Consider the following 20,383-nt stretch of genomic DNA (forward strand, 5'->3'; position numbering starts at 1 on the left):
AGCATATTATAATTCATTATCATTTGTTGTTGCTGAATGCACCGCATTACCAGTGGGGGTTTTCTCTTACTTTGAAATGAACGTAATGTGCATGATGCAGCGTTTTACTGATATGGTGATATACATTACCAAAAATACTTGGGGAAAAATTGGTCAAATATTGGAGGCAAGACCCACCTTAAAGAGAGTCTTGAGACATTCCTGGGTAACTAAACAATTATTATAATGGAGTGCAATTGTGATGTATAAGCTACTGTGGAAACTACCCCCCCCTCCACCTCATTTACAATTAATACTGTTAAACAACAACAATGATGATGGTGCAGTAGAGTGATCATAATTTCCATTGTTATGTCTTTTTATTTTAGATTTTCATTTGTGCATGCCCCTCTCCCTGGCAGCGGCTGAGTGGTTCCGGGCATCGCACAGGGCCCCTACGGTTGCCACGGTGACGGCCACACGACCGGGCCCATCGCTGCTCCCGCCCGCGCTGTTCGGCCTCTCCCCGCAGCTCCTGGCCGCGTCTACCTCGGCCATCGCATCCCAGCCGCCTGACGGGGCCGGGGCCAGCAAGCACGCCAGCGATGTGGCCCCTGCACCCTCGTTTGCCCCCGCGGCCGCCCCGGCAAAGACGCTGACGGCCCGCGAGCCTTTGGACCCGGCCACGGCATCGGCCATGTCACTTTCGCCCAACACGGCCATCTTTGGGCAGAATTCGCAGAAAGGTGCCACGAACGTGTATATTTGTTGAAGCCCACAGGGTTCATTGTAGTCATTACATTAGCAATTCCCCATGGGCACATGAACCGGAGCACAGAGAGATCTTTGAGACAGGCACTGAGTGTGCGACCCTGCAACCTATCTTCCCTAGGACGATCTAACCAGGATGCACTTCCTGCTCTCGGGCCAGAGTGCTGGGGGAGCTCAGCCACCCAATATTTGCGAGAGTGAATGTGCAGTAATGCAGACTCCATTTCACATTGTTTGGAGAGTATAAATCGGCTATATTTGAGTGAAATGTGAAGCAGTATTAAGTGGGACATATCCAGGTGTTATTAGTGTTCTAATTGTGAAAGGAATTACACTTTTATGTTGTTTTCTTTGATTATAATTGTACTTCCAATTGGCCGAATATTAAAAAAATAATTACATTTTAAAGACTGTGAATTTGGTGTGTGAATTCGATGTGATAAATTTCATGTGACCAACAACATAATTTAGTGCATTATTTCATGCATACTCCTACATTCCTGAAAGCAGAGAGCACAGGTGCTCTTGAATGCCACCCTTGACTGCAGGTTTCCTGCTTTCCAAACAGTGCCCACAATTTAAGAATTTTAGAAAAGCAAGAAGCCTTGAACAGATTTATTATACAATCACGCAGACGTTGCGCGTAATCTCGGCGTAGGGTAATGCTCAGTGCGTGGTCGTGCACAGCGGCTGGTGGGCAGATTTTTGCGTTATTCTGTCGGCGGGAAATGCTTCCCCGCGTCGCTGCCTGTCCGCACGTTGCATTGTCGCAGTGCTATGCTTCAACGTACATAGGCTTCAGATGCGTCTCGCACAACGGAGACCCGATGGCCCCCCTTCCTGCCGCACGCAGGAGTCAACGGCTCAGTGAAGGGCGGCTCCGTGGGCCGCGCCATCCCCTGCACGAGCTCGGGCACAGGGCCGGAGCGGCCGGGCGCCATCCACGTGCGCGACCGCAAGACGCCCCCGGCGGCGGCCGACGGAGAGCGGAACGACAAGAAGGGCTCCCTCAATAACGTTAATGAAAAGGTAATGGGAAGTGTCACGTCCTTGCAGGCTTGCAGGGGCGAGGCCAGCGGGTAAAATTAAACTGTTCTCTTTTATTAGTTTAAGGTAGATTGAAATCATTGCCGGTCCATCCTGTCCTTTATTGCATTTATAATTGTGGTGGAGTGAAACCCCCATCAATGCCTTGTTGTTTGTGAATGTTGCACATTTTGTTCATTGTTAGTTTGTGGTCTTTCCATCCGATGCCACCCTTCTCCGTTCAAGGATTTTTTCACCCCTCACCTACTATCCTTGCTCTGCTTCTCTCTATTGCTGCGTTGTAGGCTTCTGCTTAGCATCTGAGAACTCAAAAAATGAAACTCACAGAGTTGGCAATTATGTGGGTGATGGTGGTGGGAAAATTTTATTAATTATTTTTGTGCTGTTTGTTTACACTTGTCATTGTGTGTGAGAGTGCTGGTGCATTCACACCGCCACTTAATGTTCGCTGCCTGGCCGAAGTGACTTGCTGTACCGCACCTTCCTGTGAATCATAGCCACAGGTGACATCAGTGCCTTATAGTATCGAAACCTCTTCTGGGTCTTATGTAGGCAACTCAGCTTCAAAATTAGAACTTGGCCTGGTGTGTAGAACATCAGGAGACAAAGCCATTATCCTGGCCGCATCATTCCGTGGATGCCGTGCTGATCCGAGGTAGGTGCTTGTTTTTAGCACTTGCCCCTTTAGTCCGTGTTGCTAAATGGGGTACCTTTGTCTTTGCATATGTGCGTACGTGCGTGTGTCTTTGTGCATGCGTGCGACAGGCTTCCCGAGACGCTGAGCCCCACAGCTGCAGTGAGAGTGAGAGCCACTCTGACTCGGCGAGCGGTGGCTCACTCCAGAGCGAGCTGAGCTCCAGCGACTCCGACTCTGACACGGACGATGCGGAATCCGACTCTGCTGAGACGCCGCCCCGGGCTGCCCGCGTTGAGAAGCAGCAGCCGGTATTCCTTCATTATTATAAAAACCTTCTTCATAGAAAGTGATAATGTGGCAAAGATTGAAACATCCATTTCAACATTTGAGCTATCTGTGGGAATCATAACCGTCTTCAGGGTTAGCTTTTGTCTATTTTAGAGTAAAATTTAACTCTTATGTATAACTAGCCTTTTGCCTGTCCAAGGACGGGTGTATTGCAGTAAATCTGAAACTTGCAAGCGAAAAGCAGACTGCGACGTGATATTCATTGCATCAATTCGTATGCAATTTGTAAGGCCGTGGTGACAGACTTATTTAATTTAAAGGTTATAATCCCTTGTTCATCATGACGTCCTTTTTACTTCTATGTCTCAATAGCGTTACGGAGATCGCGTGACGTGAGGGTTCTGCCTTTGTAGTGAGGGTTGTAAGTTGACGCTAAGGAGGGGGGAGGAGGCGCCTCGCCCCTTTATGTGGAATGACGTCACTCATAATGATTATTAATGGGGGGTGGGGGGGGTGTCCATTTGGAGGACGTCACCTATTCATGATTATTAATGAGGGGAGCTGTTCAATGTGGAGTGACGTCACCTGCTCATGATTATTAATGAGGGGGGGGTGCTCCATGTGGAGTGACGTCATCCGCTCATGATTATTAATAAGGGGGGGTCCATGTGGAGGACGTCACCTGTTCATGATTATTAATGAGGAGGACGTCACGAGCGGGACACACAGACATTCTTGGCTCATTATAGTAGTAAATACTGCTTGCTATGTTTTACACTTTTTCCCAAAAATGTTGTATAAGCATCTATAAGCAAGAAAGACCAATGTCAATTGCGTTGCAATAATCAATTGCTTATGGCTGTGCCGGTGTGATGAGTGTAAGGCACAATTTGAACATAAGCGGGGTTGAATATTATTTGCCTAGTTGAAACAGCTCGCCAATTTTACATGGCTTTTAAAAGTTCTAACTTAACTGCTCTTTTGCTATGTTCCGCATTACTATTCTACTTGGTCTCATCTGCATTTCTGTCTTTAGGGCTTTTGGCAAATAGCCTAGATTTTACATGGATTGTGCTTTCAAAAAAATTCTGCAGTGTTCCAAATCTCAGTTGTGCAACATGATTTGGAAAATAAATTAAACAATCTTAGATACAATGAACAAAAAATGTAATGTCAAATGACAGTATTGATTTACTTTATTTATTCAGCAAAGACTCACTTGAGTGTCAAGACTTTTCGACTCACTTCTGCTTGGGATGTTTGATCTAATTATTTATGAGCACAATTTGCACGTGAGAAGAAACTAAAGGACTTCGAGAAAACCCATGCCATGGCAGGATAATACTCTAAAATCTGCACAGATCAGTCAGCAATGGATTTTCCGTATGTGTCATCTGTTGAAAACCAGAGAAAATACTGAATTACAGGCATTAGTGCCTGCAAGAGTAACACGATTAAGACCTTCGACTCCCGTGCTCTATTCTGCGCTATTTTGATTTGTTTTAAAATCACAACATCGAGAATCTGCTTTCGCTCATGTACCGACAGAAGGATCTGAAAACGAAACTGGAAAAGGACTCCTCGGATGGGGGCGGCCGCACCCAGCATCACTTTCCTCTGCTGCCCCCTCCTCACCTGCAGCCGACGCTCGGCAAGCACCAGCTGCCCCTCCAACTGCCACAGCTGTACTCCCAGATGCAGCAGCACGCCAGCGTCATCCAGGCTCACGGCAGGCCCATTGTCCATGCCACACAGGTACGCGGCTTAAATATCACGTGGAATTTTGTAGCTGAAGGATTGTGGGAGGAATGAGGATGTGACCAGAGAGCAGGCAGTGGCTAACCGCTTGCGCCGCAGGTTATTGTCTCAATTCGCGAGCCCGTTGCGCTCTCGTCAGCTGTCGACACAGTCCTCCTCCTCCTCTTGACCTTTGACCCTCCATCATGGAGCCCATCACTGGGATGGAGTTCGAAGGTCATAAGGAGAAGGGGTGCGTTGATGGATGGGGAAATGAAATCAGGTTTAACTTAATTGGAATGTCACTTCTGACAGTATGCATTTTATCAGAGTGCTTTTGGTTTTTTGGAAATACTTTTTTTGTAGGTCATTTCATTTAAAGGTTGGTGACATTCAAATATATGATAAACAAAGCAGTTGTATGTTTTATCCATTAAAATGCTAATTTGTTATATTGATTGCCATGGCAAAGCTTTTTGTTTTATCAATGTTGTCCAATGTTTCCTTATTGAATATAATCCAATTGCTGCGGTTCATATCATCGTTATCGTTGAGCAGCTATGTAGTACTACTACTACTGCACAAGCACAGTCCTCGGCGCACAGTGTGTGTGCCACGGCGCTACTGTATCTGCAGCGTTTCTCGTTAAATTGGCCCCTCCCAGCAAACGCAAGCGCCCTCGATGAGCAAGCAACCCGGCGTCATCCAGGCCACGGGGCTCGCGAGTGCCAGGGCTTCCCCGGGCACCGTCACGGCTCGACCAAAAGTTGTGGCAAGATCCCCAGCCCCATTGGGAGCCCTGGATCTGGCCAGCGACAAATCCAACAACCGCCTCTCCCCACCCAGCAGCGTCACACAAGTGGAGGATGTTCTGCGACTGAAAAAGGTGAGGTGGCAGCGGCAATTTGCCTGATACTGCTCACTGCTGTGCCAGTGGCTCCGTTGAGGTGCGGGACAAGCTAATCGCTCTGTGGGTGGTATAGAGATGTCTTAACGTTTTGGCTCTTGTCCCAGACAGAGCCCTACTGTGAGCTTTGTAGTTGCCCTTTTAAAGATGACTGCAGACGGCCTTTAAATCTTCTTAAAGATTTGTGTGGGTGGAAATATGTTTCTGGCAGAAACATTCTTTAGGACCAGGGATGACGGTAAGATGCAATGCTCTCGTGAATTGTCTGTTTTTCCTCGTGGCGGATGGGATTTTTTCCCCCGCAAAACAAATCGTTTCCCACAAATGGCTATGAATGGTGATATGAAGACACATATCAAGAGATGTCAAGGGCTGGTACAATTAACACGATATTACTGTTACATATGAACCGAGCACGATTAGCCAATGTAAATCTCTAATGACACTACCGTGGTGCAATCGGTAGCGCACTGGACTTGCAATTTAGAGGTTGCTGGTTCGATCTCCTGGCGCGGCAGTTAAAACGATTGTGCAAGTTTCTAAAATCTCCTGCCGCTGTCAAACCAGCAGTATAAATAGGTACAGCACAGTGAGTCGAGTGGCAGGTCTCAGGTTGTGGAGCAACGTGTGGGTACTCCCCACCTCGCCAGGCCAGTGTGAAGGAGTAGGCCAAATAGAGTTCACTCTAGTGGAGGTTCTTCCGCCAGTAGTGGCATGAGTGAGTAATTGCAGAGCTGCACCTCTACCCTTTTATACCTGTGACGTGTATGCAGCAGTAGGTTTGGAGTCACGCGGTCTCTCCTTTGTCAAACAGGAGCAGTTCCGGCAAGATTTTCCCGCAATGCTCAAGCGGCAGCAGGAAGAGCTGAAAGCAAACCGGAAGTCCACTGCCAGCATCTCCAGCAAGGCCTTTCCAGTTAGCACAGTCACCACCCACCAGAAAATGGCCCTGGCCTCCCCTCTCACTTCTCAAAATGTCGTTCTCCCTCTGACTGCGAACAGTAAGCAGCCGGTACCCTCGGCCAAGCAGAAGCTCAACTTCTCCTCTGTGCCCAATCAGAAGCTCATGGAACAAAAAGCCAGGGCCATGACAACTGCAAGCTGCACCTTTGGGTCCGTGGAAAAGTTTCTGTCCCATGCAATGACAGCACAGCTGTCAAATGGCGTGATATCATCTGTCATACAGCAGTCGCCGCTCGCCCTTGTCAAGACCAAGGCCCTCGTGGCATCATCGGCGGCGCTGCCGCTGTCTCTGTCATCCACGTCATCAGACTCTCTACCGCAAGATCTCACGACAACCACCAGAGCCCACATGGCAGCCATGGCCGCCGCAACGTCCCTCTCACCTGGCATAAGCGGTAGCATCAGCAGCACCAAAACCCACACCACATCCAGCAGGATTGTCCACCCTCCAACTTGCGGTTCTGCTAAAGCAGATTTGTCCGCAATGACCTTTGCAGCCTTGAAATCTTCTGGGCTGCTGGGCCAGGTAGGGCCACTGTCATCACCCAGCCCCAGCACCAGCCTCTGCGCCGATGGCAAGGGGAAATTCACGATGGGCTTGTCAGCTACCCAGAGAAGTGGCCGAGCAAAGCAGCCGCATGGGACGGATAAAGGCAAGCATGGGACGATGGCGCAGACCCTGGTGGCGAAGTTTCGTGGTGTTGAGGCACTAAACCCAAGCAGCGATGACTCGGATGACTCTGATGATGATGATGATGACGATTTGGACAATGAGGATGAAGACGATGATGATGGGGAGGAGAGCCAGTCAGGTAAAAATGCAGTCACTCGTGTTTGTGTCCTACAGCACACAACACTGTAAATATGCAATGCATATGATTGTAATTGTATAATCTAGTTAATCAAGTAAAAGAGTTTACATTCTAAAATTATTTTACGGTGGTGCATATCTGTGTTAGAGGACCATTCCTATAAGGGGCCAGTATTCTTGTGCAAAGAAACCAAACCTTTTCATATTTGTACAGAAGAATACTTTTCATTGTTGGCAAAGTGGCCAGGGTTTTCAACATATAAGGGTCAAGGAATGTTGCCGTCTGCTGGTTCAATCTCTACTGCGGTGTTGTAGCGATGGCCAAGTTTATTAAATCCACCCGGCAATATAAATGGTTACACACCAGCCAGTCGATCGGCAGGTCACATCTGGTGGGGTGAAGTGTCGATACGTATGTAGAACTTCTTTCTCACCATACGTAGCCAACCATGCAAATCTAAGGCCAGCTTGGAAGCGTATGCAAGCAAAATACCCTCTCGAGGGAGCTCTTTAGAGATCTTTAGAGATCCCTCGAGTGGAGGCCCTTTTAGGGACGTAAGCAAGTAATTGGAGGGGCAGTGCCGTTACCGTCACTTTCTTACAGATTCCGACTTGGAGACGGACAGTGAAGGCAGCGACACGGAGGGCAAGGGTGCCATGGACGACACAGAGACAGACACCGAGGGAGAGAGGACCCCGCACAACCTTAGCCGCTCCACGTCTGGCCTCACGCCCACCACCTCTGCCGCGTTGCCGTCCTCCTCCTCGTCGGTGTTAGGAGCCACGGGGTCCTCCCCGCTGGCTGCCACGTCCCTGGGCTTCCACGGATACGCCGTTGTCGCCAGGACGCCGAGCTCAGCGTCTGCAGCTCTGCTGGCTGGACTATCGTCGCCCGGCACCCCGCACAACGCCTTCACCATGGTCACTCCCGAGAGTACGCTGCCTTATGGCCACAGAGGTCGTCCCCTCGTTTGCAATACATGAACCGTGTTGAATGTACTACTGCGAAGGGTTTTCGCGGCTGTGCTGCGTGGCTGTCCGACGTTTTGCTGCACATGCTGGGAGCTTTTTCAGAAAATCAGTTGAATAAAATGATCAGAATCAGAATATTTATTAATACTGGGGGAATCCAATGAGCTATAATGCTATTTTTCGCAGATGTCCAGTTTGGTGCGGGTGGGAACGTTAGAACAACAAACAATACAAAAACACGATAAATAAATCTAAACTATTAAATGTTACGAGGCAAAGCCCACTGAACTATTTGCTTATTTGTCAGAAGTGACCTGGCCACAAATGATAGCTCAATGAAGTGGCTCATCATGTGGTAATTTATAGCAGCTAAATCTAAAGAATATAAATTAAATCCCTGAAGAAGCTCCCAGCTTGTGAAGCTAAACATCATGCCAAACAATGCTTGGTGCAACATAATACATCGGAGAGGTGTTGAAAGTAATTTCTAAATGACTGTTTGATCCTCCTCCCCAGAAGCAGCATTTTGACTACGTGAAAAGACATCGCGTTGAGATGCTTTTATTTTGTCACCGTCTTAGGCATGGCCAAGAGGAGGAGGACAGCAGATGAGAGGGAGCTGAGGGTCCCCTTGGACCATGGGTAAGTGAATCACAAATGTAATTATCCATCCTCTGAAATGCCGTGTTTGTATGCTGCAAGCGAAGGATGGTAAGAAAATAGCAAGTCATTAGTGGCCAGTGGTGCACGTAAAGCTTAATCGAAAAGCGCTGCGAAATGGCTTGGCTTCCCAGGTGGCGGAGAGAAACTCGCATCCAAACCATCGGGGACAGACTTCACGGAGAGGTCCTCTACTACACTCCTTGTGGGAGGAAACTGCGCCAGTACCCAGAGGTCAACAAGGTGAGGCATGGTGCAGTGATGTTGTTATGCTGTACAATGATGCAGCCCTGATTTGTTCTTGTATGGAGAATTTAAAAAATGTAGATTCCTTGAGGTGCCTTCAGCATAGATTTTTTTATGGGGATTCTGCTTCCTTGAGCTGTGACCTTGGCCCTGTGTATCCCAACGTGTTTGCCAGTTCCTCACACGTAACAGGATCACAGACATCAACCGCCAGAGCTTCAGCTTCAGTGCCAAAATGCGAGTCGGGGATTTTTACGAAGCCAGGGAAGGCCCCCAGGTGAGCTTACTCACACCCTAATTCCCCTTCCATTGTCATTATATTTCTGGCTAAAAAGGACTTCAAGCACTTGGCGCCATTTTCTTTGTCAACAAGCGGGCTGTACCATTCTCCGTGGCGCAGGGAATGCAGTGGTGCCTTCTGGGAGACGCGGAGATTGCGATGCGGATCAAGGCGATGGAGGGGCGGCGAGGGCGTCCGCCCAACCCTGAGAGGCAGCGGAGACGCGGGGAGCACAGCCAGGACTCGCCGCAGGGCGCAGGCCTGGGTCTGGCTCCAGGCCTCTCATCGGGCACAGGACGTCCGCGGCGACGCAAGGGGCGGCCGCCCAATGTGGAGCGAGCGGAGTACGCGCGCCGAGCCGAGTCCCTCAAGCTGCTCAAGCGACTGGAGGCCCAGGGTGAGCGAAGTGGCCTCGATGGCACAAGCCTCTGTTCCGACGTGCTGCTGGACAAGAGGTTATGGACAGGGCTTGGTGACATCACCCGCATCATGCTGGGCGTGGCTTGTCCAGAGATTCCTGCCCGCCGGAGGGAGGATGTTGGGGCAGCTGCCATTTTTAAATGGCCAAGAGTAATTGGCCACAAAAACAATAATGCATGACCATTTTTGACTAAATCAACTAATCTTCCAGGTCCAAAATGGTGCTTCGATTCCTACGTTCACAGTACATTGAATGCCGCATGTGAGCCACTATTTGCGATTAATTTACACCCTGCGATTTGTGAATTGAATCGTAACCACGAGTAGTTGCAACGCATCGAAACGAGATCGGGGTGAACCATGCCGAGCGGATCAAAATGCTGAATTTCTCGTTGAGTCCTTAAGTTGGGTAGCACAGAGGCACAGCACTGGATCCATACTCGGTAGGTTGTAGGTTCAGATTCTGGTTGGGGGTCAGCGCAGTCCTTCGTCCCTTCAGGCTAGTTAACATCAGCAACTGTAGAATTACTTTGTGCTTCTAACGATGCACTCAAATGCCACGGAACATCATGCCCCTGCCAGCTCGAGCAAGTAAGTAGTTTCGTAAAATATCGTCATTGGTAGCGCTCAATTAATAAAGTCCTCCCCCCCTATCCGTCACCAGTCTCACGAAGCGACAACGTAGCTCCTGCACGCAAGCTGACATCATCAGTCCATCATCTCCACAGTGGATGTCCTCATAGGTGTATTCTCTCCTTTGGCTGCTACTCTGTAACTGATCTTGACCATCGGCCATCATCCCTTCCAGCAATGTCCTGCCCAAGCCCAGTATTATTCACTGTCAATAATTATTTAGATAATTTAGATAGTTAGATGTCTCCAACCTGCATTTGTTCTCTGATTCGTGTGTTCTTCTTTCCATTTTTCAGTGAAAGTCCAATGATGTTATAACAATAAACATAATTACACACATGAAAGGAGCATTTTGTTCAACATGTAAGTAATTATCATGGTATAGTATAATTTTGTGATAGAACATAGCATTTGGGAACGCTTAGAATTGCACAAAGATGGAAAAAGGAACACATGGATAAGGCAATAAGCACAAGTTAAGAGACATCAGAGTGAGTGAAGAAAAGTTATCATGCTTGGGGAGGACGCATCGCTCGAAGAGTTGGAGTGGCAGCCAGAGGAGATGGAGCGATGCAATCAGCTGATGTGAGGGTGCTAAATGGGCTGTTGCATCGCAGGACCGTGAAAATGGTGACAACTTGAGAATGCGACCTTCGTCCAGCAGAGGATAGATCATAGCTGATGAGTAGTGTCTGGGCTGACGTTACATGGGGAAACACGGCCTCGTTGGGTGACTTTACAGCTTTGTGAGCTGTGTGCTTGGCTAACTCCTAAGTGGATGGGATTACCCAAGAGTAGAGAGAGAGGTGTCCTCTGTGAGTGGGTAGCTATCTCCACCAACTCGCATTGACCAGCAAGGTGAAGTATGGACACACTGTTCCCCCCCCACCAATTTTCATTTTTTGGTTTTGTAACCAAACACTTGGGAAAATAAACACGAGTATATTCCCTACACTTCAATCATCTTTGCAGCTATTGCGCGACAAGCGGCTGAGATGAAGCTGATGCAGAAGCTGGAGAAGCAGGCCAGGCTTCAGGCTGCCAAGCACGCTCGGCGGCAGCAGGGTGAGCATTTCCACAAAAAGCCCTCCCTGCCAATCGCCACCCCACAGCGCCATATCACACAGTGGTTCCTGACTTCCATTCAGGTTCTTGGTGAGCAGTGGGAGGCTGAAAACGGCACGGAGCACGAGTGTCACCATCGTGAGGCTATCGTTGCCTGCCCGGGCCGTTTCCAAACCTCGTTGTACTGAGGACCTCTTTACAGCTGCCTTCACGATGTCACAGGCTACGGTTTGCCGTTGTAAATGGCCGTGGAACACCATTATGTCTCTTTGTATCCCCTAAGCATGCCTGCGTCTATTGTATATGTAACTTGCTAACCCGCCCATACTGGGCGTCTGTGAAAAAGGGCTCCACAGGTCATCAGATTCCTCCAGTCTAAACAAAGATCCTGATTCTGATATATGCTATGAAGAAGGGGCATTGCCCGAAACGTCGCTGATTATATATTTTTTTTCTTATAGGGCTACAGTGTTTTTGACGAATGTGGTAAAACATTTTTAAGGGTTCTCAGACCTTCAGTTTAAGTATTTGTTTAACCTGTACTTATGTATGTATTGTTATAATATGTTCGTTTTTATGTTAGCCATATTTCATTTTGATATTTTTTTAATGCAACCACACAAGGCCCAAATACTGCAGAAAATTATCTTCTTAAAAAATGTGTATTTTTGTTGAAATAGTAACTTTTGCCAAATCCCTCTCTACCTGGAATAAAAACAACGTAGGATGAAAGCACATGTGGTGTCGTGATACGGAATGTGAACTATGATTATTATGAGTGGCGTCAAAGGGAAGGATAAGCGTGGCTGCGCATCCTTACAGAATCGTTTCATATTTGTTGTTACTCCTTTGGTGGGGTTAGAAACGGTAGTTAATAAAGCAATTTTAATCCTGCTTCCTAATAGATGTCTGCAGTAGAGATCGACTATTTAATGGCTCAGCAGTTTTTTATGAGTTAACATGTTTCCTTTGGTATTAGGTAATGCACATTCCATTTACTGTTCTAAGATGCCTCTTCACAGACTGATTTTGGGGAATTCATCCCAGTGTAGGTTACACATTTATGCTTTATCTACAAATTGTTGTAAGATCATGTGGAACCAAGAAAATTTTAAAATCGCAAACAAAACAGACAAGCAGAATGAGGGAGGGCTCAATCTTCCTTCAACTTGCGCCAGTATCGACTGTAGTGATCACTGACATTATAATGGACTTGGCATTACCTTTTTGAAATCAAATGTGCTGGTTGCTACAGCGTGCCAGTGGGTTTTGTTTGATCTGTATTCTCAGAAGATTGTTGTTTGGGTAGGCACGCGGCAAGCTCCTAATATGGCTTTAATTTTTCCCCAAACAGCCATGCAAGCAGCAGAAGTGAAGAGAAAGCAGAAGGAGCAGATGAAAATGCTTAAGCAGCAGGTACACGCGAGACAGCTGGCCACAATATTTGTTTGAAACGTCTCCAGAATATCTCTGCTTGTACTCCTTTGGCTGAATTCTTTTTGCAACCTTCATAAGTCAAAGCGAAATAGCTGGATTTTTGTAATAGAAAACAGTTTGCAGGCATTTAACCACGGAAGATGAAAACAAGCCATGCGCTTACATGTTTTTTAAACCTGTCAATTAAAAAGTGACATATTAGGTCTAGCTACTAAAACTTTGGCCGCTTATCGCAAAAAATTGCGTTCTTCTGCTATTTATCTGTGAAATAAAGCCTTATAAATGCTCAACTAACCTTTTAAACGTAACACCTCATGGATCTGCCTGGATTTTTTTTTGCCTGCGATATAGATGTGGCTGTTTGGTTTTAATCCACTTTCGCCCGATACACAAACGCTCTTTATCCGTGATAAAGTGGTGTGTTTTTTTCTGTTTGACTGCACAATCTTGGCAAAAAGTGTTGCTGAGAGATAATGCTGCTGGATAAGCATGTTTTCCTTGTTTGCTTTCAGGAGAAGATGCAGAAAATTGAGCAGCAGCGGCTAGAGAAGGAGATGCGTGCGCAGCAGATTTTGGAGGTGATCAGATATAATTCCTATCCTCTCTGCCTCTAGCTCCATAACACGGGTTTGAGACGTCGTTTAGATACAGAAGCAAGTATTGTTACTTAACAAAACTTGTAGTTTGAAAGTGGTAGAAGTTTTTCAATGCATTCTTCACTCTCTCCTGCATTTCCTCTTTAGTCATGTGTTTATGTGCGTGCATGGCAAGTTGTAGCGTGACGGTTAGGTCACTGCACTATGAACCCAGAAACCCGAGTTAAGATTCCAGACTTTAGCTACATAAGTGACGAATATCTGAACTAGTACTGGGCCTTCCCAAGGTTGACTCAGCCTTAAATAAGTACCTGGTGCATTGTGTCAACATCAGCACTGGGCAAACAAAGGTGGCTGGGCATGATTTTGGCATCTCCACTCCCTCGTGTGCCTCGCTGGCCTTCATAGGTGCCCGCGAACAGCAATTTTCGCAACAGTCTGGACAGCTATGTTGAAGAATCTACATGTTTGTGTATATACAAACATATGGGTACAGGTCATATGTCCTTCTAGTGAGCAGTGTGTTGCTCGGTGTTCTTGCACATGTAGGCCAAGCGTCGCCGGAGGGAGGAGGCAGCCAATGCCAAAGTGATGGAGGCAGAGCGGCGAGCCCAGGTGAGGGCTTGTGCTGTCCCATTGTGTGTGACACCCCCATGGGCTCCGTTACCAACTCGCCACAATTATTTCCTTGAACACTTGATTGCAATGTAGGGCCAACTGGATTATGACGATTAATACAAGGGTGATTAAAAAATAAATATCTAATTTTATTCAGTTGTGATTTTTTTTATTTTCATTTAAGTCTTTCTTGGGGGGGGTATGGTTTTACTTTTCTAAACCGTATTAGTAGCAGGTATCACGGACGGCACATTTGCATTCAAGGGCAACGTGCTTTGCCAGTGACGGGAAAAAAATATTACCTTTTAATGTCACATCAAAAATATATACACGATTATCATGCTTTATATTGTAAAACGGTCTGTTCATTGGTTTCTACCATCACTGATGTTAAGTATTCATGGACTAAAATGACACTACATTTAAAAGCAAAAATGGGTATTGCACAATATAAAAAAATTATATCTAGTTACTGTGAGAAGATTACGAGTCAAAGTCCTTTCCTGCTCAAGCATAAAAGCAGTCAGTGCTCATTTCCTGTTTATAGCCCAGAGCAAGTGCTGGAAATTCAACAGTCATATGACAGGGGAGAGTGTATCCATACCACAACCACTGGTGACTTTCCCGGAGTATATCAACCCTCGAGGGATGATGGGCTCAGTTGACTCCTAACCAGCATTTGAAAATTGCACCCTTCATATTGAAAACTACTTCCACTACGGCCGAGCCACCTTTGAAAGGATTACAGTTTTGTAGGAAATAAGTATTAACTAATTTATATCGTGGTGAATGTGTAGATTTTCAAGGAGGAAATTCGGCTTAGCACATTCATAAAATAACCTGCTTACAGACCACATTCCGATTACAACGTCCGTCATCAGTAATTCCTGGGTTTTGTGGGAGGTCGTTTTAAAATGAAAATTCCCCCCTCCAAAAAATCCCTGATGAATGTCAGTGATAAGGTTGATATCATTGTAAACATTGAATGAATTGTGGTAAGTGTGTAAAAACGAAATCTCGTAAAATTTTATTTGGAATTGTGAGAGCCAAATCTGTAGCCTTGAATGGAATATACGTGCAGTCACTGCACTGTGTATGTAACGGACACAATACTCTCACCAGGAGGCATTTTGACCTATGATGTGTGTTAAATTCTCCGAGTGACTCATTGTGCTGATGTTCTCTCCCTCTCTCGTAATAAAAGGAGAAGGAAATGAGAAGGCAACATGCCGTGCTGCTGAAACACCAGGTCAGCAACTCCTCTATACATCATTGTGTATCTAAATCTTTTGTTTCTTCTCGCTTTTGTCTACTTTGTGTGTTCCCTGTTTTTTTTTTCAGTGTAACCAATCCTAATACGATGCATCTTTCCTAATATTTATGCATATTGTTGTATTTGTCATGTTCCGTTGCAATGAAGATCTGGTTGTGGTGACCTTTCTAGGGGTTTGTGTCAAAATTATCTTGGTTGCGGGACAAAGTCTTAATGTCTTTGTTGGTCTTGAATTTTAACAAAATCTACGTAAATATTCACATGTACTCGAGGCATCGAAGCCTACTGGCAGACTTTGGCATCTGTGGACAAAGCTATTGTGATGTCTCGCAACATGACCGCGTGGCCTATTAAGCGGGATGCGTGCTCCTGGCAAGGAGATATCTGCCACCGGTCATAGGAACTGCTGCTCTTGCCAAACCACAGAGGGCCCCACACTGTATGTGACAATCGCACGCCAAAATACGTGGCAATGCTGATTAGTGGCTACTGGGTAGATGTTAAAATGAATAAACACACAATTAAATGTTTAGAATAAAAATTAAGTGTGCAGGTTATTCCGTACAAAAGTGTCACTAGATGGAACTGACTCGAGTACCTGTGGGCTTTTATCATTGTGTTTTTCCTGTGATTTCTCTTTGATAATGCTCTGCCAACCTCTCTCTACTAGGAGATGGAGAGGCATAGGCTAGATATGGTATGGGTCTTCCTTTTTTTGGTCGTCTCTATTTTATTTCAGTTTTTAACTCCCATCTGAGCGACGCAGCATTGTGTGATTGGCTGTGGCGTTGTGGCCATGGTAACCCGTGCTGTGTGGCGCTGGCTGGCTGCCTGCCTGCTCTCTCTCACGCTGCCCGATTAAATCCGATAAATGCATGGCTTGACGACGCCACACGGTCCATCGCTTACACCCGCCACTCTGCCAGCCCCAGGGCCGGCCGCCCACATCTGCGCGTGCGCGCATTTGTGTGCGCGTGCGTGTGTGTGTGCGCGCGTGCGTACACATGCTCGCGTGCACACGTGTTCCTTGTGTCAATTTGCATAAATATTATTTGATTTTTGTTTTCTTACATTATCACGCTTTTCAATCAGTAACTGTTCATTTGACCAAGTATTTTCAATGACACTGGAATGTCTTGATAATCAAGAATATTATTAAGAACTAGATTACAAAATTGCATTGTGAGTGTACATTGAAACATCCAGCAATGATGCATTGCACTGTGGTTTTTACATTTGGCAGTGTTTTGGAGTTGGAGTTGTTGTGGTGAAGTGACTCCATGAAAGCCCAGCCTAAATTAAGCTTTAAAACTACAAGCAGGGTGTAATGTCCCTTCACAGCTTTACTGTATTATTAAGTCATCACTCTTTGCATTTGGCCAAGTGAGACTCCATAAATGGCTGCTTTTACTCCGCACACGCTTCCTGGCCATAGCTCCAAACCCCAAACACCTCCGGCATTCCTCAACGTACAGTACTCCGCTTTGTTTTACTGTCTCTCCGGCCCTGCCATGTCACTTGTTTTCATGTTTGTCCGCTCGCCTTTGTTTACAATTAACCAAAGGAATGCTGCCATTGCACAACCATCTTCTCAGTACGTTTTTTTTTATAAAACCGCTCACACTTTGTGATAATAATTAATTAAAGTAATAATTAAAATTATACACGGCGTTCACTATAACGTGAAGGCTACATGCAGCCACTCGGGCGTTTGCAATATTTTCTCGTCGCTCATTTCCCTAGCCCATGTGAACGTAAGGCTGCTGTATCTGCCACAGGAGAGGGAACGGAGGAGGCAGGAGCTGCTGTTGTTCAAGGCTCTTGAGGCTCAAAAGAAGGCTGAGGTGGGGGCCCACAGTCTGTCTCTACACAGCGAACGCTTTGCTGCTTTGCCAAATGAGACAAAAATACAGCATAAGTAAACATTGCCTGTTGTCCTATTATCCCATATGGTGCGTGTGTTTAACGTTTAATTTTTTGTATACATTCAATTAGCTTTGCAAAATGAGAGCCCAAATACAAACGCAAAGCCAAAGTTTGGCTTTAATACACAGGAGTTTAAAAAGTTACTAACAGCAAGTGGATTTTTAAAATAATATTGTCAGTAGCATTGTAAGTGCAGCAAAAACAGATGCAGCTCAACCGTTTCTTTCATGCACAAAAAGGCAATGCCTCCCATTGAGGACGGCTCGCACTTGCGGGCAAATTCTGTCCGTCAGCTGTGGCCGTCCAGCGTACGCCTCGCTGAGCATGCCTCTCCGCTGTGGGTGCAGGAGAGGGAGCGCCTGAAGCAGGAGAAGGTGCAGGAGAAGCAACTGAACAAGGAGCGCAAGATGGAGATGAGGCGGCTGGAGATGCAAATCGCCATGGAGCTCAAGAAGCCCAATGAGGACATGTGCCTCTCGGAGCAGAAGGTGGGTGGCAACTGACGATGATGGTCAAAAGGATGAAGCCCTCCTGGGATGACCACCGAGAGGGTGAAGCCCTCCCGGGGTGACCACCGAGAGGGTGAGGCCCTCCCGGGATGACCACCGATCGAAGCAGCTGTCTGCTTGCCCACGAGAGGAGTCATTTTTCCAACCCCCCTTGAAGTGTAAATTCAAAGAAATAAACCTAAAAAAAATATTGCTTAATAGACGTTCTAAAGTAATCAAAATGTCACGAAATAGTTTACCGCATGCAGCATTAAAGATCCTTGGTGCATATCTAGAATCCCTCGTAAATCTGCATGTCCTCATCTGAGAAAGTCACGAGATTTTACCCTCGTCTCTTTGACAAATGTTGTTGAAGGCAACATCTGTGTTAGTTGGCAATACTTTGAGAGGAGTACTGGAGACACCTGCCTGTGGCTGTAAATACTGCACCTTGGCCACCTGGCTTAGTTATTCCTGAACAACAAAAAGTTCTCAGAAAATGCAATCTCTTTGTGTAAATAGTTATGAACAAAATAAAAGAGTGTTATATTGCATTTACATATTTCTTACGTTTGACCTAGGTCTTAAGAAAATAAGCTTAATAGGCTCTCACTTATTTACAAAGAAAGCATATTAAGGAAAAAATGTATGGGACAAACCTTTTGTCTTTTGTAATATTTGTTCATGTAATTGAATGTCGATCACCAAAAGGGTCCTGCTCAGATAATAATCATCCACTATCCTTTTCCTGAAATCTGATTTTTTTTTTTACAAAGGTCGTCATTTCCCTCAAACATCACCTCTTCATCTTCATTTTCCTGCACCTCTTCATCTTCTTTCTCTTATTCTGTGATGCAGCCCATGCCGGATCTTCCTCGGATGCCGGGCCTCGTGTTGCCTGGCTCGGCATTCGCCGACTGCCTCATGGTGGTGGAGTTCCTGCGCAGCTTCGGCAAGGTGCTGGGCCTAGACGTGGTGCGCGAGGTGCCGAGCATCGCCGCACTGCAGGAGGGCCTCCTGAACCGCGGCGACACGGCCACGAGCGAGCTGCTCGACCTCACAATGCGCCTCCTGCGTGCCGTGCTGCGTGACCCGGGGCTGCCCCATGCCTTCAAGGTGAGTTCACCCTGTGCAGATTATTCTGCTTTCTTGCACGCATTTGCCACAGAAGGCCGGGGATTACTTTGCCAAGACCTGCATTACAGCACCCTCTGGACTTCCTATATCCAAGATGCCTCCCACAACTGAAGCTTTTTTCGATCTTTCTTTGTGTGCTGTGGATTTGGTGGGCCCATGGAGTTGATCTGGTTCTTAACGCCGTCTTTATCCTACTAACATGTGCTGGCTTTATCCTTTATTGACTGACACCATCAGGAAGCTAATCGGCATTTTTTGTCAGGCAGCTGGCCGGGTGGCACTGTGGCAGAGTGCTCGTCTCACAAACGGATGGTTCAAAATTTTAATCCTGGGTAGAGTTGACTTAGCCCATCGTTTATCTGGGGTTTATAACACTTTATAGAATCTCCTATTCCGTAGAAATGTGGAATTTTAATCAATGGTTTAGGACTATCAATAAAAAATCACCATCGCATGCTCATTTCTAGCACAGAGACACTGATTTCTCTAATAACAGAAACATGCTAACACAGCCGACACATTTGCGTTTACTGACAAGCCATCAATGATGCACTAAAATGGACACGGTGGTTGGTGTGGTGGTTGTGGCAGGACGCAACGGTGTTGGGCTGCCGCCTGCGTGACATGGAACTAACGCGGGAGACCTTGTCTGAGGTTCTGCGGATTTTCCTGGAGGCGCGAAGCTTCTCGGCAGCGTTGGTGTCCAGCTTCCGCACCAAGGCGTTCCTGGCGCACACGCCGAGCCAGAAGGCATCCGTACTAGCCTTCCTGTGCGACGAGCTGCTATGCAGCCGCACCGTCACCTCGTGAGTGTAGACTCTTCAAGCCAGTACCGCTTCGCTGCAGTTGGAACAAAACATTCTGACGGGTTCTCAATTTATTCAACAAAGCCCTAGCATTCTGAAGCCTTTTTCACGTATTGAGATGATTGACTAATAATTAATTTAAGGAGTATTTTGTGTGTGTGTGGTTGAGAAATACCAGAGAAATCCCACGGATGCAATGGAAGAACACAAACATAAATATGCAAAGCTAGGTCAGCAACTTTCGTGTTACGTGTAGCATTATATGGCCATCTTGCAGTCTTGCAAGGTGGATATTTCATCCACAAGTTAATATATGCCCTATCTTTCAATCCGATTAAAAACTGCTATATAACAGAGAAGAAAACCTTCATACACTAAATAAACTTTTGTTAAATTGTAGTTTTACATGTAATTATTTGTGTCATGTGAATTGCTTGTGAACGACGACACGTCTCTGCTGCCTGACGGCTGCACAGCATGCAATGAATGTACTGACTGTATTGCTTCGTGGTTTTTTCCTTTTCAGAGAAATTGACAAAAACATCGATCACATCTCCAGCTTGAGGAGGGACAAGTGGATTGTCGAAGGCAAGCTGCGAACGTGAGTCATTGATCTTAAAACTCTTGGCTTGCCGTGTTATTTCCAGTGCAACAAAGAACATGTCACCATACTGCATTCATTATTG

At 46.4% G+C, this 20,383-nt stretch overlaps 1 protein-coding gene across 21 annotated transcripts in view; it reads left to right on the forward strand.

Annotated features, from left to right (window-relative positions):
• BAZ2B (bromodomain adjacent to zinc finger domain 2B) overlaps nucleotides 1-20,383 on the forward strand; it is an 88,736-nt gene that overhangs the window by 53,590 nt on the left and 14,763 nt on the right. For 12 of the 21 annotated variants that reach the window (XM_078869627.1, XM_078869754.1, XM_078869736.1 and 9 more), the window contains 22 exons: nucleotides 369-725; nucleotides 1,604-1,779; nucleotides 2,563-2,742; nucleotides 4,271-4,477; nucleotides 5,124-5,345; nucleotides 6,181-7,141; nucleotides 7,745-8,074; nucleotides 8,694-8,754; nucleotides 8,907-9,015; nucleotides 9,194-9,295; nucleotides 9,419-9,695; nucleotides 11,324-11,416; nucleotides 12,771-12,832; nucleotides 13,366-13,431; nucleotides 13,999-14,064; nucleotides 15,272-15,316; nucleotides 16,011-16,037; nucleotides 17,119-17,184; nucleotides 17,614-17,754; nucleotides 18,613-18,870; nucleotides 19,483-19,697; nucleotides 20,224-20,298. In XM_078869627.1, the coding sequence (XP_078725753.1) occupies nucleotides 369-725; nucleotides 1,604-1,779; nucleotides 2,563-2,742; nucleotides 4,271-4,477; nucleotides 5,124-5,345; nucleotides 6,181-7,141; nucleotides 7,745-8,074; nucleotides 8,694-8,754; nucleotides 8,907-9,015; nucleotides 9,194-9,295; nucleotides 9,419-9,695; nucleotides 11,324-11,416; nucleotides 12,771-12,832; nucleotides 13,366-13,431; nucleotides 13,999-14,064; nucleotides 15,272-15,316; nucleotides 16,011-16,037; nucleotides 17,119-17,184; nucleotides 17,614-17,754; nucleotides 18,613-18,870; nucleotides 19,483-19,697; nucleotides 20,224-20,298 (4,096 nt within the window). The remainder of the gene's footprint in view (nucleotides 1-368; nucleotides 726-1,603; nucleotides 1,780-2,562; nucleotides 2,743-4,270; nucleotides 4,478-5,123; nucleotides 5,346-6,180; nucleotides 7,142-7,744; nucleotides 8,075-8,693; nucleotides 8,755-8,906; nucleotides 9,016-9,193; nucleotides 9,296-9,418; nucleotides 9,696-11,323; nucleotides 11,417-12,770; nucleotides 12,833-13,365; nucleotides 13,432-13,998; nucleotides 14,065-15,271; nucleotides 15,317-16,010; nucleotides 16,038-17,118; nucleotides 17,185-17,613; nucleotides 17,755-18,612; nucleotides 18,871-19,482; nucleotides 19,698-20,223; nucleotides 20,299-20,383) is intronic. The other 9 variants (XM_078869745.1, XM_078869784.1, XM_078869800.1 and 6 more) reach the window with 5 other exon arrangements.

The sequence above is a fragment of the Lampetra fluviatilis genome, chromosome 2 (genome assembly GCF_964198595.1).
Source record: "Lampetra fluviatilis chromosome 2, kcLamFluv1.1, whole genome shotgun sequence".
Lineage (NCBI taxonomy): Eukaryota > Metazoa > Chordata > Hyperoartia > Petromyzontiformes > Petromyzontidae > Lampetra > Lampetra fluviatilis.